This window comes from Jaculus jaculus, chromosome 18 (genome assembly GCF_020740685.1).
Source record: "Jaculus jaculus isolate mJacJac1 chromosome 18, mJacJac1.mat.Y.cur, whole genome shotgun sequence".
NCBI lineage: Eukaryota > Metazoa > Chordata > Mammalia > Rodentia > Dipodidae > Jaculus > Jaculus jaculus.
This window is the reverse complement of record NC_059119.1, coordinates 3,828,375-3,845,247: the sequence shown is the minus strand read 5'-3', so window position 1 is coordinate 3,845,247 and position 16,873 is coordinate 3,828,375. Positions and strand designations below refer to the sequence as shown.

Sequence of the window (16,873 nt, the reverse complement as noted above, 5' to 3'; positions counted from 1 at the left end):
GGGCCAGAGGATCTTGGGAGGACCTCTGGCAGGAAGTGTGTGGGACGTTGTTCCAGCATGTGCTCTCTAACCTTTGGAAACAAGCGGACTGTCAGACAGTAGGGAAGTGGCCGTGGCATTTCTGGGGGACGGGGCACATGTGACGGTGCACACTGGGGACATTTAATGGAGAATCGGTGCAGCGTAACAACTGGAGTCAAGGGGTGTTGCACATGAGATAACTGGTTGCTACAGAGTACAACCATGGTTTAGAAGGGGTGCGTGGTACCAGCAGTGTTTGTGTGTGTGAGTTCACGTATGTGAGCTTGCCTGTGGAGGCCAGAGGATAACCTCAGATGGTGTTTCGTAGGTATCTTTCACCTTTTTTAAAAAATAATGTTTTTTTAATATATTTTGTTTATTTGAGAGTGAGAGAGAAAGAGGCAGATAGAGAGAATAGGCCCTCCAGGGACTTTAGGCACTGCAAATGAACTCTGGACACTTGCACTACCTTGTGCATCTAGCTTACATGGGTACTAGGGAATTGAACCTGTGTCCTTGGACTTTTCATGCAAGCGCTTTAAGTACTAAGCCATCTCTCCAGCTCATCCTTTACCTTTTTACAGGCAGCATCTGTCATGGGCCTGGAGCTGGCAGGGTAGGCTAGACTGACTGGCAAGCCCCAGACACCACCTCTCAGTGCTGTGACGGTCTAAGTCACATGTCCCCCATAAACTCTTGGGTTTAAATGCTTGGTTCCCCAGCCAGAAGCCTTGCTGAAGGTGTGTTGCTGGGCGTGGACCTTGAGGTTTATTAGCCCCAGTTTACCACGGCTACCCCAGCTCACTGATGTTTTCCACCTGCCGTGGCAGAGGTGCTGTCCAGCTCAGCTGTGCTCTTCTCTGCTGCCACGAAGCTTTCCCTTGAGACTGTAAGCCGAAGTAACCTCTGTTCTTCCATCACCTGCTTTTGCTCAGGCGTTTTGTCCCAGCAACACAACACAAAGGTACTACTACATGTGCCATCAAACCTGTCATGTTTTAAATATGTTTTATTTCTTTATTAGATAGAGAGAGAGAGGCAGATGGAGAGAGAGACGGGGGGGGGGAGGGAGAATGACCACACCAGGGCCTCTCTCTGTGGAGTCAGGAGGCTGACTGGAGTCGAGGCCTCTCTCTGTGGAGTCAGGAGGGCTGACTGGAGTCGAGGCCTCTCCCTGTGGAGTCAGGAGGGCTGACTAGGGTCATAGAGGTTGAGGCTTGTGTACCTTAGAAGTTCCTTTCTTGGCACCTTTGCGTCCTGCTTTATGAGCAGAAGCGGGTGCTGTAGACAGGAACACTGTACTCAGCATGTTCTAGAGTCCTGAGGGACGCAGCAGGCGCTCACCTTTTGTCATTTTTAGCAGGATTTCTTACAGGATTCTGACATATAGTGGGGCCCTTCTAGCATGGGGTGGAGCTCTCTTCCCAAACACCAAGTTCCCTCCTATAAGTAAAACTTCCACCACATACCGGGTAGACCTGCTAGGTTTCTACCCCTGGGATGCATATCTTCTCTTTTCCTGAGGACTGTAGGTTTGAAGCCATGCCTTCAGTGTCTGGGTTGTAGAAAGACCTGCCCCCTGGCCTCTCTGACAGGTCTTCCCTGGCCCTAATAATGGAGTGCTTTGTTCAGTATCTGAAGGAGAGAAGGACTGGTCCAGTGAGTGGGATTTACCGAGTAGGCTGTCACCCCGCAGGAATGCTGTGTGTGGTGAGTGTGCGGTAGGGTAGCAGGAGCATAAAGTGGCACTTGTACAGCTGTTAAAAATTACCTGTCAATTACCCAATATTGAGTCCTCTTCAGTTTGGGCACGGAAATTACAGGGTATTTCTTTGTAAAGATGAGCTGCTTTGAGGCATTTGGGTTCTGTGACAGTCACTTAAGTGCTGACCTCTGTTGCAAGTTAGTGGCTTCTGGATGCTGCAGGAAGATGCCACATCCCGTGGTTGGTGGCTGGCATTGTCACTGGGCTGCTGAGGTTCAGCTGTGGAAGGACCAGGGCAATCTGGAGCCAGTCCGAGGTTTCAGTTGAAATTGTAGCTGTGAGGCTCCAGCAGCATGCATGGCTTTTTAGAGTCCATGTCTGCACCTTTGATACGGGCTGATGTTAAGTCAGTGTGTGTTACGTGAGGTAAGGTGCAGAAGACTGTGCATGGGTGCCTCTTTCTAGGCAGCTTGAGGGCCTCTGGCTTCTGTTCTTATAGTGGAGACACTACTTAGCTTTCTATCCCCTCCACCCCCGTGCGTGTTAACATATGTGATGAACACATCTTTGTGGTAGCTGGTTTGGGTAGAGATTTATCAAGTGAGGGCAGAAGGGGGCTACCATAGAGGTTCCCGCTGTGAGTGTCAGAAGTAGTGGTACCTTTACATGGGCAACAGAATGGTGCATGGCCAGTTTAAGCCACAATGATAGTCATTTGCAGTCAGTTTACAGAACAGCCAGCTTCCCTGAGGAGATTGTATTTGTTATGGAAGTTCTTATTTTGTTGTTTTTATTTTCTTGAAGATTTCTCTGTCATTGTGGGGGAAGGGCGGGAGGGCGTGGGCTCCGTCCAGGTCTTAGCTGTCTCCAGTCTGGCCTTTCCTCCAGTTCCCGAGGTCCTCTTGTCACAGAGCACCCTCTGTTGATTCTTCAGAGAGGGAAGAGCTTAGCCGACTCCTTTGCACCAGTGGTAAGAGAGAGGACTCCCATGTCACATGCTGAGACTTCCTCATGGCCCCAGAACCAGGGCTGAGGCCTGGGGGTCGTCCTTAGAGGTAGATTCTGACATTGGTGTGTTTTTTTTTGTTTTATTTTTTTAAGCTGGCAGAAGTTTCGCCTTAATATTTCTCCCGGGCTGGGGAGTGCCTTAAACTGGTTCCATATTAAAAGAGGGGACAGCATCTTCCCTTCTCCAACTTTTATAGAATCTCACTTTTGGAACCCAGAGCCAGGCTGTCTCTCTTCATTCCATAGTTCAGTTACATCATGGCATGAATGAGTCTTTGAAAACTGTCCTGGGGAATTGAATCACAATTTATTGGAGTAGAAAATGTTATCCTAACAACTGATTTAAAACATGGAATATTTACAACTTGTCAAGTATTTACAGGTTGGAGTTTGCCTTTAAGCATAGTAGCAATGATATTTGAAGCATGGGCCATTTTATAAATATGTCAAAATACATAAACATACATCCCTAATAATTGTGTAAATTCATGAATTGTTGCAGTGATATACAGTAAGAATTTTTCATATTAATTTTATGATGTCTGCATCTCTTATGGACCTGAGGCAACTTAATATTTTCACATTTCATTATGTGTCTGGAATAAACAATAGCAACTCAGAGGCATGCTAGACAGGGTAGGGGAGGAGCACTTACAGTCCTAGCATTTGGAAGGCTGAAACGGGAAGATCATGAGTTCAAGGCAAGCCCTAGGCTATTGAGCAAGCACCTAACTCAAAACCAAAAAAAAAACAAGAGCAAACAAAATTAAAAACAAAACAAAAAATACCTTCATATTTTTAAGAAAAATTTCTTTATTAAAAATGCTGAGCTTTTGCCATGCTTTTAAAGGTGCACATGTCACATGGGCCATGCATGGTATAAGAGGGTGGCTCTAACTAAGCTCCTCACCCTGGGCAGAAGTGTGGCCCTGCATACAAACATGGTCTTCACCACATGTCTGCCACTTTCCTTCTCTGGTAGCCAGAGCCCTTGTTGAGTTCGGTGTGTATCTTGGGCTGGAGAGAATTTCCTCTTTGTTCCCCAGGGCCCCTGGGTAATTGAGCAGGTCCTGGGGATTGGTAGGACTTCTTCCCTATGCCCTGAAGGGGGTTCTCTGTGGGCAGCGCATACTTTCCAAAGTCATTTAACAAGGCGTGTGTGTGTGTACAAGAATATTGTGTGTACACGAGAATATTGTATGTGTATGAGCATGTTGTGTGTGTACAAGAATACTGGGTGTGCGTGCGTGTGTGTGTGTGTGTGAGAATAGTGGGTGTGTGTACAAGAGTATTTGCCTGCATAGTCACTATAGTCTTCCTTTAAACAATTATGCACCCATTATTATCTTGTTCCAGAACATTTTCATCACCTCTCAAAGGACACCATACCCCTTAAATCTCACTTCCTGTCCTCTTACCAAAGCTCTAGTAAGCTCCTGAGCTGCTGCTTGTCCATGGATTTGCCCATATGCTTCATTTAAGTGGATTTGTAGTGTGTGATCCTCACATGTTGGCTTCCTTTTGCTCGGCACGACATTTTCAGCTTACCCTGCTGTCAGCACACGTTGCCATCCCAGGCCCAGGAGTGACTGTCTCATTCTCTGTGGGGCCCTGCTCCTCGCCTCTGTCCTCATCATGTGAACATTTAGGTGGTTTCTACTGTCTAGCTGTTAGGACTTGTGCTGTGAAAACACTTGCTTACAAGATCTGTATAGAAATCCTTGCTTATTTTTTCTTGTAAAATAGGGTACTCTGATAAATGAATTAGTAATGTCTTTACAGCCAACTCAGAGGGAGAGGTGGTGTTACTGTTATTTTCACTTTAAAAAAGAGAAAACAGGATGGAGAGAGAGATGGCTCAAGGTGCTTGCTTGCAAAGCTGCTGTTATGGTTTCATTTCCCCAGGACCCATGTAAAGCCAGATACACAAAGTGGTTTGTGTCTGTAGTTCATGTGCAGTGGCAAGAGGCCCTGGAAGGCCCATTCTGTCTCCTCTATTAAGTAGATAAATATATGTGTGTAAATTTATTTTCTTCAAACAGTGCTCCTGGGAGGGTCACATGCCTCCCCTGGGGCCCCACAGCCATAGGTGTGCACCACCTTGTAAACTAGCAGCTGGACTACGGAGTGTCAAGCTGCACGTGACCTTCTTGCATAGTGTGGCCTGTTTGTCATTAACTCTTGACATCAGTCCAGTAAGGATTGTGACTCGACTTCATCTCTAGCCCGAGGGGTGGAGAGGATGTTTAGTGTGTACATGGAGCTGGGCTCTGTTCAGTCATGAGAAGTAGCAGGGCACAGTGTGGGCACTGCAGACTGGCTTAGGTAGCAGTGAGGCTGGCTGGACTGGTTTGAAAGGCACCACAGGCGGGTGATAGAACTGGTAACTTATGTCCTTTTAGTTCGAGCCCTCCTGGGGCTGTGTGTCTCCTGCCCTGTCGTTTTGTGACAGTGGCCTGGACACAGAATCTGAGCATAATGGAGTGTTTTCCAGAGACAAAATGGTTCTACTCTGATCTCTGGGGGGGTGGGGGGGAGGAAAGGAAAGATGGGGGAGAGAGAGAGAGGGAGGAGTGGGGAGAGGGATAGGTGTGTGCTGGCCGCTCTGACACTGGATTAATGTGCGGAGTGGAGCGTGAGCCAGCCCATGCTCACTAAGTGAAGTACTGCAGTCCTCAGGTGTGTAACCAGCATCCTCTCTTTGCTCCTTCTAGGGAGTGATGGACTGCCTCGGCTTGTGTTCCTTGCCACTGCCACCCTTCCCCTCCTACTGGTACTTCATTGTTAAACAGATTTCTGCAGGAAAGTGGTTTGTGTTGATAAACCTATTGGTAAGACCAATAAATGAGCTAATCCTGTAAGACCTGCCAGCTGCTGCCTGGCTGTGTCTGATGCTCCCAGCATTTCCACAACAGCCAGTGTGCACAGTGGTATGTCTCATAGAAAGAACATGGTTTTATTCAGCTGTGTGTTGGGTGGTTCCTGCTGTGCTGTAACAACATGGCTTCGTGTATGGTTTCAAACTAAGATTTTGATTTGTTTTGCTGGCCTGGAAATCACTGTGTAGCTCAGCCTGGCCTTAAACTTGGAGTGATCCTCCTTCCTCAGCCTCCTGTGTGTTAGGGTTACGGGCATTGTGCCCCATGTCTTGCTCAACCTAAGATCTTAAGGAACTTTAGGTCATAAGTAAATAGATGAAAATTTAGGTCATAAGCAGCTGGACAGCAGAATAGTAAGTTTAAGTCATGAGAGTAATGCATTTAAGTGCATCCCTATATTGAAGCACATATTGTTATACCGTATTATAGCATCTCAATATATTGTCATTCCACTTTCATTACAGGTCAGAGTCTACAGGCCGATTCATACTGAGCACATTTTAGGCAAGTTTTTCTCTAAGGACTCACAGGAAAGCCCAGTAATTGGATGGATAAGTGGCTTCCATACTTACTTCCAGGAGGTCCACCTGTAGATGGCTCAAGTATAATTCTTCCGTTTAAGCAGTAAATCGATTCTGTCTGGATTCTTAATCATTAAAGCTTCATGGCATCTTGGCTTTATGATTGTTATTAAAACAAATCATTAGCCAACTGAAAGGTGATATTAAGCACTGAACACAAGTCCTGTTAGTGGTCACTTGAACCTTCCCCTGATTAAATCCTTTCTCTGCAGTCAAAGTCAAGTACAGATTTCTTCCTTGGGAAACTGGTCTGCCTCTTGTGCCTGGCGGATCATGAGTGCTGTGGTAGAGAAATGTGTGATTCTGCTCTGGAGTGACTTTGGTGCTGGGCTGAGCTGCTGGCCACATGCAGTAGGCTCCTGTCACAACGTCTCTGCTCGTCACCACAGCAGTGCCGCCTTTTCTCATCGTATTTGCGCCGAGCACGATCCAACTTGGGAGAAAATACACACAAGCACGCACAAATTACAGAAAAAGATGATGCCAAACTTCTCCCAGTCCTAAGCATTAGCAAACAGACATTGAATTCCATATACAAAAAAATCACACATTTAAGAACACACAATCCTCTATCATACAAACACATGCAAAATAAATAAAGAAAAAAATTTCTTTTGGGTTGGAAAGATGGCTCAACATTCAGGTGCCTGCCTGCAAAGCCTAAGGGCCCAGGTTCAGTTTCCCAATGCCCATGTTAAATAAGATGCACAAGGTAGCACGTGCATCTGGAGTTAGTTTGGACATGCCAGGACCGCTAGCCACTATATTCATTGTCTCTGTCTCTCACTCTTGCTCTCTCTCGCTGTCTCTGACTTTCACTGTCTCTGTTTGTCTCAAATAAGTAAAAATTAAAACAACAACAAAAAAAATCCTTCAGTGAGATCCTAATACTTCACATGTCTGAGAGTTCAGAGGTAATCTTGATTCATGTGCTTAGCTTTTGAGTTTCAGGTTTAGTTTTGAATTGAGGTGTGTTTAGGCAGTGACATCTTTTAAGCAGGTTCCATACGTGATGAAGCCGGAGGAAGAGACTACATGAAGCATTGTCTTATTCCCACCCCTTCCATCCGTTCTCTGGCTCACCCTTCATGTCTTCCCACCAGTGCCCAGGTCTTGCTCTTACAGTGCTGTTTCCTGGGCTCCTTCCTGGTCTGGGGTGGGGGTACACTGGAAAGATAACTGGCTTACTGCTTAAATACAAAGGTCTGTTTTAGGATTGGAAAATAACTGTTGTTGGGATGATGCATGCAGCATGGGGAGGAATGCAAAGGATGGACAGGAGACTGCTCTGGGGTGGGCTGTTCACTGCTCCATGAGGACCAGGTTCACCCGCACTGTCAGGATGCTGTGTCTGCCTGTTCTCCTGGGTCCTTGTCCTTCCAGGCTGTTGACTAGAACATTCTGTCTCCTGTCTTCATGTATACGCTCATTCCTAACATCTGTACCAATTTAAAATGGCAGCCCCCGGCCAAGCGTGGTGGCGCACACCTTTAATCCCAGCACTCGGGAGGCAGAGGTAGGAGGGTTGCTGTGAGTTCGAGGTCATCCTGAGACTACAGAGTGAATTCCAGGTCAGCCTGGGCTAGAGCAAGACCCTACCTCGAAAATCTGAAGAGGGAATAAAACAAAAAAGACAGCTCCAACTAGAGCTTGGAGCAGCTGGAGAGAATTCAGCTGGGTTTTTGATGAGCACTGCTGGCCACAACAACCAGCCCTTTGGTAAGATTGCTTCTGCTGGGCGTGGGCTTTGAGATGGCGTTTTGCTGTGTTGTCTGGACTGGCCTCGAGCGCCGCCATCCCCTGCCTCTTCTTCCCAGGTGCTGGGGTTCCTTACAGCTGTGCCCTCTGCCCCAGGGTTCAGCAGTCCATAACAGGCTTGGACAGGACAGTGCCGTGTGTTTGTTTGGGGGCTCAGAGAGCTGCATTTCCTACTAACAGGCTTTCTCTAGAAATAAGTGGCTGTTCTCAAATGGTGACTGATCATGTTTGCTACAGTCCTGTTTCCCATCCCCTGGACATGTCACTTACTTGGGAAGGAACGTCATAGCAGGCCGGGTCCTCTCCTCTCTCCCTGGGCAGGACTGCGCACCATGGAGGTCTGTGACAGACAGGTGATCCGTTTCTTTTTTTACCTGTGCACGTATGATATGCATGGTTGTATACTATGTGCCTGTGGAAGCCAGAAGTTGGCTTTGAGTGTCTTCCTTGACCACTATCCACCTTTTTGAGGACGGTCTCTTCTTGAACCCAAGGCCTACCAGTTCTGTTAGTCTAGGTAGCCCCAGTAATCTCCCGTCTCCACCTCCTGGGCACTAAGACAGTGGGCAGGCCACCAGGCTTGCTTGCATTTACGTTGGTGCCGAGAGTCCAAAACCTGCTCCTTGTACTTGTGCAGTAAGTACTTTATTCATTGATCCTTCTCCCCAGCCCCTCTGAGTCTTTTTAAACATATATTTTATTTTTATTATTTGAGAGAGAGAGAGACTTTTCTTTTTAAAAATCAAGGTATAATTCAGTTAGCATAAAGTTCCCCTTTAAAGTGTGCATTTTGGTGGCTTGTAGTATGTTTTGAGACCTGTTAGGCATGTCTGAGTCTAAAACATTTTCCTCACCTCCAGAAAAAAACCCTGTACCCACAAGCGTTCACTCCCCATTCTCCTCTGGCTAATCTGTTTTCTGTCCTAAAGTTCTTTTTTACACGGCATTGCAGGCCTTTGTCCCGTTAACTGGGTGGTTCTATGAATGAAAAGACAAACACTGAGGGCTTGTCTTAGCTTCACAGTATCGCTGTCCACCTGTTTTCTGCTGGCCACTGTAGGTCCCAGGTAAAGGGGAAGGTGTCTACCAAACCCCTTTGATAGCTTATGATTAAATTATTCGTCCACAGTGTCTAATGTGTCACATGCAAAAAGTCAAGTCTGACTGGAAAATGATGCTAATTCATGGTGAACTCCCGTTTTGAATTCTAAGTCCAGAATCACCAGCTAAAATGCAATTCCTGCAGTCTTTTGCTTGCCATAACTTTTAGAGTAAACAACATTCCAATCTTACTGGACTTGGTTGGTCAAAACGAGATAAAGGGGTAGCTGGACAGTGTGGGTTTGGAGATTGGTGTCAGACCGGTAAATGCTTTGGATTTCTGCCCCCTGCATGAGGAGACCTTGAGATTTGTGAGCTTTGAAAGATGAGTGGAGACTGAGGTCCCAGTTTTCTTTGCCTGCAGTGGGGAGAGTAAGGCATTGACATGGCTAGCGAAGTCAAACACGGGGTACAAGGTGGGGATTCAGGGACTACTGGCTTTGTGCTCCTGGCTGCTCTTGAACTTGTGATCTGATGGATACATTCTTGTTGCTCAGCTGTCCTGGATTCTTTCAGCATGGCCTCTCTAGGAATGTGTTGAACCATCTCCCCAGGCTCCAGTGCTTGGGTAACTATTTCTTGTGGAGCTGCTCAGACACACTTTCCTGTTGCCATGGAGATGGAGCACCGAGGACTTTGGGGATCAGGGCTCAGTGATGGGCAGCTGGCAAATGGGTACCAAAAAGAGGCCTCCATAAGGGGGAGTAGTTGTTGGGTCTTTTAATGGGCAAAGACAGCGACTGCTTAATTTGGGTGAATGCTCTTTCATGTCCTGCCGGCTCTCTTGGGTTTTTGCAAGTGACATGTGCCAGAGCTGTGGAAATCATGGAGTTCTGGACCCCAGGCTTGGCAGATAAAACAGGAATGCATTCTTTGGGATAAATTTGTCAAAACTGTGGTGTTCAGAAAATGCTTTGACTAGAACTGAGTCCATTTCTTTCTGAAAAGATGAGTTTCCTTCAATAAAGGTTAGATTTTTCTGTTTAGTTTATTAAAACTTTTATTGGGGCAGGGGCAGAACCTATCAATGCCAGTGTTGTTACCCATTGAATTGTTTGCCTCCTCTTAAAAAAATTTGTTTTATTTTGTGTGTGTGTGTGTGTGTAGGTGGTCTGTGTGTATATGTTTTTGTGGAGGGGCATGCACGTGTGCGTATGGAGGCCAGAGGTTAATTTGGGTGTCTTTCTCTACAACTCTGCACTGTATTTTATTTTATTTTTCCGAGGTAGAGTCTCACTCTAGCTCAGGCTTGACCTGGAATTCACTGTGTAGTCTCAGGGTGGCCTCAAACTCATGTTGATCCTCCTACCTCTGCCTCACAAGTGCTGAAATTAAAGGCGTGTGCCACCATGCCTGGCTTGCACTGTGTTTATTATTATTATTATTTGTTTATCTAAGAAGGACAGAGAAAGGTACACAGAGAGAGACAATGGGCGCGCCAGGTCCTCCAGCCACTGCAAACGAACTCACAGTGCCCTCTTGTGCATTTGGCCAAACGTGGGTCCTGGGTAATCGAGCCTCGAACCAGGGTCCTTAGGCCTCACAGGCAAGCGCTTAACTGCTAAGCCATCTCTGCACCCATTGCACTGTATTTTTAAAACAGGGTCTTCCACCGGACCCGGGAGCTTATCAGTTCGGCTGGAATAGCCAGAAACCTGTGCTGAGGCTTTAGGCACGAGGCGCCACACCAGCTTGTACGTGGGTGTTGCCAGTCTCACCTCGAGTCCTTAAGTTTATGCCGTGAGCATTTTATCCACCAAGCCATCTCCCCGGCACCTGTGTTTTCAGTTTTCAATGCAATTTAATTCAGTAATGCCTGCTGTGGCCAACAAGTGTTCTCCTCTCCTCCTGGAGTTACTAGTATGGAAATACAATCAAAATAAAAAACAAAAACACAAGCTTCTCTCATGGGCTCTCACTGTTTGCCCTCTCACTTCACCCCGTCAGTGTCTTTCCCTCCAGTACTGGTTCCACTAACGTGTACCTATGCCATGCATATCTGCGGTGGTTTTCTGGGGTACCAGTGACATCCTGAAGAAATTATATGCGTTTCTTCTTAAGCGAATTGAACTTCTCTGCTTCAGTAAAAAATGTTACTCGGGGGCTGGAGAGATGGCTTAGCGGTTAAGGTATTTGCCTCTAAAGCCAAAGGGCCCAGGTTCAATTCCCCAGGACCCACGTAAGCCAGATGCACAGGTGGTGCATACATCTGGAGTTCGTTTGCATTGTCTGGAGGCCCTGGTGCGCCCATTCTCTCTCTGCCTGTCTCTCTGCTCTTTCTCTGTCTCCCCTCCTTCTGCTTGCAAATAAATAAATAATTTAAAAAAAAAAAACCTGTTACTCAGATATTTAGTAATGAGTCTTTGGGAGGTGACAACCTGGAGTGTGTGTGAGTTGGTGTCCTGTAGGACTACTGCCTGAGCAGGTTCCTGTGTTTGGTTATTGACCTGGGAATGCGCCTCGTCCTCAGAACCTCGTATGGGCCTGCACGTCTGATCTGTCACTTTTAGAAGGAGCATGCACTACCCTGGAAGGCTGGGGGCGGGGGGCGGGGGTGGCTGGGCTACAATAGTAATTGGTTCTTTTGGCCACCGCTGAGTTCCTCTGTTTTGTGCTTCTTGGGGGTGTGGTGGCTCACAGTTAAAAATAGAGCCCTCATTGAAACAGGCACCCTCTTTGGAAATGAGAACTATATTACAATTAGTAAATTTCCTGTTTCCTTACCATGTGTTTTTGTTTTGTCCTCTTTTTTTTTTCCCCCCCAAAAGCAAGCAAGAGCTGAGCAGGAAGAGGAATTCATCAGTAACACTCTGTTCAAGAAGATTCAAGCTTTGCAGAAGGAGAAGGAAACACTTGCTGTCAATTATGAGAAGGAGGAAGAGTTTCTCACCAATGAGCTCTCCAGAAAGTTGATGCAGGTAAGAAGTCCCTCATCATCCTCTCCAGGAAGAACAGTTGTGAAGCAGCATTCTGCCTCACACATGTGCTCAGGTTAAATTGGCAGGAGAGTGATCCTGCAGACTGTCTCTGGAGCACGTCTGCTCAGGAAAGGTACCCTGTCCTGAATGTTTGAGAGGGGCATGATGAGCATGAACCTTGAATGCAGAAGCTGTGGGCAGCTGCTTGGAAAGACGAGAAAATTAAACACTGTCTGGGTATTGAATCTACAGTGTACACAAAATTCTTTACAGTTACAAGTGGGTCTTTTCCACCATGAGGGTGTAAAGTAACAAGCTTCAGCTGTCACGGAGAGCTTTGTTCTAAGGGTGAGGAGTAGCCTACTAAACGGTTCAGACTGCTGTTAACGTCTGCCAGAGAAGGCACACGACCCAGCAGATAGGAAGTCTGCTTGTGCTAGTTGTTAACTCAGTCTCCCTGCTTTTTTCTTAATTCGAAAAGTTACTAGTAAAGCACAACTGACATTATTTCATGGGAAATAATTTGTGGATTAGTCAGTATTAATTCAAGAATAAATACATTGTCATGACGCAGTGTTTACAAAAGATGAGCAGGTGTGAAATTGTGCGAGGAACGTTACTATCCATTTGTGCTTAGATGTTTTTGAAAGGAAAAACTCCGGCGTCACCATCAAGTTCCACTCATCATGTTGACATTGGAATAACGTTGGGAAGATGTTCTATAAGAAGATACTTAAGGCTTGTAAAAGAATTTTCTAAAATTTTATCTCACATAAATGCTCCTGTAAGAGCTAAAAGCTTTGCTGCATGGAAGGTTTAATATTAAGACTGAACCACGGTCTAGGAAATTTTAGCCCACATTTCCTTCTCTCATTTTTCTTCCGATGTACAGAATTTGATTAGATGTGAAGAATGGTTCACAGCAAAGTCTTTTTATTTCTTCCGTTGTGTTGGGAGAAGAGGGAGAATGCTCATCTGTCCTGTGAAGTCTCACCTTGGCAGCACTTGCTGGCTTACTCTTACGTGCTTCCAGAACTGTAGGGATGTGATTATGGCGTGTGTCCTGAGATGCCCTGGCTGCTAACCACCCAAGGGTGTTGATTCTTGAACCCACACCGCTAGTCTCTAGGGTCTTTACACACAGTGGAAACCCAGCCAGAAGTACTACAAGCGAGGCTCCTTTTCTGTGCAATAGTAGTAGTGTGGTTGTGGTGGCCTCTCACTTACCATAACCTGTCTATCTTCCAAGGACACTGATGCCCCTTAAGATATGAAAAACAGTGAAAATAGAAGAATTATGTGTAGAAAGTTTATTGTAGCAATAACAGTAGGCTATGCAACTCTGACCATATTACACATAATGCTCTAACCTAGAGGTTTGTACTGTTTACCATAATTCTTAAATCTTAAAAATAGCAGTTCTTAATCAAAAGAAAAATTTTTATATGTCAAAGTTGAAAAAGAACTAGTTAGAAGGGGTTCAGTGGGAGGCAATGGGGGCAAAAGAAAGTAATGGGGAAAGTAATGCATGAGGAGACCTTGAGATTTGCGAGCTTTGAAAGACGAGTGGAGACTGAGGTCCCAGCTTTCTTTGCCTGTAATGGGGAGGGTAAGGCATTGGCATGGCTAGCGAAGTCAGAGGCATGTAGGGGAACCACGGGGCGTGAGGTGGGGATTCAGGGACTGCTGGCTTTGTGCTTGTGGCTGCTCTTGAACTTGTGATCTGATGTATGAACATTATCAATGAAAAGGTTAATTTTTAAAGATATATTACAAACCTAGATTGCCCTGTCGATTTTTCTTTCTAAAGGGGTAGTATATAAAGTGAGTAACAGAGTAAAGTCCCCCTCCCTCCCCCGGGGTAGCATATATAATATATATATGTGATATATATATAATATTGGCCAACATCACTACCATGCAACTGCAGAACATTTTCAGACAGGATCTCTAGCCACTGAACAGTAATGCCCAGGCCCTCTTTCTGGTTTTTAGCATGTGGAATGGCAGTGGTAGCTGTGCTCATTCTGTGGAATAGATGCCCTTGTCATGCCAGGCTTCAGCTCTGATGGTCTTGAGTATCAGCTTGACAGGATTCACAGTGAGCCTGGGCCATGCCTCTGGGTATGTCTGTGAGCATGTTCTAGGGAGGCAAGGCCCACCCTGAATGTGATCAGCACCATTTGATTCCCAAGCTGCATAAAACTGAGGAAGGAAGTGGGGCACCACCCACTGCACAGCCCTGCCACAGTGGAGTGTGGCAAAGCAGGGTCTCCTTAAACTGTGAGCCAGTCAGCCCTTCCCTGAGTCCTTGAGTTGCTTGCCAATGGGAAAAATTACTATCCCCGTTGTTTCTGTTCTTTGATGTTCTAAGAGCCTGCTCTGCATTGTTGCTAATCGGAGGAGTCATAACTGCAGGATAAGGATGAGGTCTTAGCGGCAATTGATCCCCGTTCCCCAGGCTCAGGATGGTATTTCCTTAATGGTTTCGGCTGGTCCTTTGTTGAACCCAGGCTCCCTGCCACTCTTAGAGGGTTGCTTCTGTCTGTCTGCAAGGCTTTCTGAGTAATTACCACCAGTAGAATTTCCAACTGTCTTTTTACTTTTTTTTTTTTTATGAGAGTGAGGGAGATGGGGAAAATTGGTGTGCTACGGCCTCCAGCCACTGCAGTTGAACTCCAGATGTGTGCCACCTTGTGCGCGTGTGTGGCCTTGCGTGCTTGTGTACCTTGTTTGTCTGGCTTGCATGGGATCTGGAGAGTCTAACATGGGTCCTTTGGCTTTGCAGGCACATGCCTTAACCGCTAAGCCATCTCTCCAGCCCGACTGTGTCTTTAACACGGTTTGCGGGTGTCTGTTTTTGGGTATGACTGTGAAAAGTCTCCTCAGAGCCTGTACTGCAGGTGTCACTGATGGTGATGCACATGCACTGACCTGGTCACGGCAGTACAGGGTTGAGGATATCAGAAGGTGAAGAGCAGCAGAGGTCAGATGGAGGATGTTTGATCTGCCTCATTCTGAGGAACCAGGATTGCCTCTCATCTACTGTGCAGTGACCCTATTTCTGTGGCGGTGTTTTGCTTTCAGTGTGTGTGGTGGAGGGGTATGCCTGTGTGGGCAAAAGCACGCACCCATGCACTCACATGCAGAGGCAAGGAGGACATCAAGTGCCCCTTACCCCTCTTACATTTCCTTGAGATAGGGTAGAGCACAAAACCTGGGGCTTATGCCTGTCCAGCTAGATTGGCTGCCCAGCACGCCTCAGTGACCTCCAATCTCCACCCCCTCGGCATTGGTTCCGCTCATGGGCAGCCGTGTCTTTCTTTTTATGTGCATGCTGGTGACCTGGGCTCTGGTTCTCATGCTTGTGCAGCAAGTTCTGTCCACCAGGCCATGCTTCCCGTCCCTTGATTTTTTTTTTTTTAATATTTATTAAAGAGAGAGAGAAAAGAGGCAGAGAGAGAATGGGTGAGCCCATCTAGCATCTAGCCATTGTAAATGAGTTCCAGATGCATGCACCACCTCGTGTTCCTGACTTTATGTGAATACTGGGGAATCAAACCTGGGTCCTTAGGCTTTGCAAGTAAGCACTTTAACTGTTGAACCATCTCTCCAGCCCTTGACTTTTTTAAAATAACTTTTGTAGATTTAAAAAAAATTGTGTGTGTGTGTGTGTGTGTGTGTGTACGCCACAGCCAATATGTGGATACCACAGGACACCCCGGATGTTGGTCCTCACCTCCTACCTTGTTTAACACAGGGTTTGCATCTCCCCTCTGTATCCACAGGCTGGTGGGCCCAGGAGCTGACCAGGAGGAGAGCCTCCACCTCTCCCTCTCACTGTGGGAGGGCTAGGACCACAGAAGCTGCCACTGTGCCCAGCTTTTACGTGGGTTCTGCAGATCCATATTCATATCCACGGAGTCATCTCTCCAGCCTTGACTTACATTTTAAAGGATATCACATTTGGCCAAAGGAGACATATCGGAGGAGATAGCTCAATAGCAATGTTCTCATTTTGGTCTTAAGCCCTTTGAAGTGTCCAATACTATAATAATATGCTGACAATACCCAAACTGTGCTGTAAATAGGCTTCCAGAGGCCTTTGGGTGGGATGTCCTCACCCAGGCGAACCACACACGCAAAGCAGGGTCTTCGCTGACAGCTCTTCTCCCTTGATTCTGTGTCAAGAGAAGAGCCACATGCATTTCCACTTGGGTGCAGGAAATCCAAACCTTTCTGATCTCAAACTTAAACAGTCGTGTAAAGAATCCTTTGATAATTTCGGGAAGATAGCACAGAAGTCCCGATCAGAGCTAATGACTTCTGGAATTCCTTGAAGAGACACTGTGATTGAATTAGTAGTTATCTGTGATTGAAGCTGATCCATGTTCTGTGATCAGTCTCTTGAGGAGCTCGGTGTGTGTGTAACATGTGTGGTGGAAAAGGCTCAGCTGATGAAGTGCCCCAGTCAGTCCGTGCCCTGCGAACGCAGGAGCTGTGGCAGGCGGCTGGGAGATCAGAGATAGAGACTGAGACAGGAAAATTTCCCAGAGGCTGGGAAGCTTGGGGGAGGGATGAAATAAACAGTAACAGCCAGAAGAGAGGAACCTGCTTCTCACCAGGTGGGAAGCAGAGCTGCAGATACCTGAAAGTTGCTCACTCTTTTGTTTTAATCCTAATTTCCTGGATGGCTGTTTGCACTAGTCCTCCCTGCTGATGCTGGCAGGATGGACGGACTGTAGCAGCCGCAAGCTTCTCACCTGGATCCTGGGGCTGAGGGCTGTGGGGAGCACGTCAATCTCTTCTCAGCCAGTACAGTACAAAAAGTAATGAATACTCACTGTGCTGGTTTGATTCAGGCACCCCCTATAAACGTAGGTGTTCTGAGTGCTAGGTCCC

At 46.6% G+C, this 16,873-nt stretch overlaps 1 protein-coding gene across 1 annotated transcript in view; it reads left to right on the top strand.

Moving 5' to 3' along the window:
- Nucleotides 1–16,873, top strand: part of Ccdc6 (coiled-coil domain containing 6) — a 98,617-nt gene that overhangs the window by 42,736 nt on the left and 39,008 nt on the right. Inside the window, exon 2 of the mRNA XM_004657783.2 lies at nt 11,822–11,971. Within this exon, the coding sequence (XP_004657840.2) occupies nt 11,822–11,971 (150 nt within the window). The remainder of the gene's footprint in view (nt 1–11,821; nt 11,972–16,873) is intronic.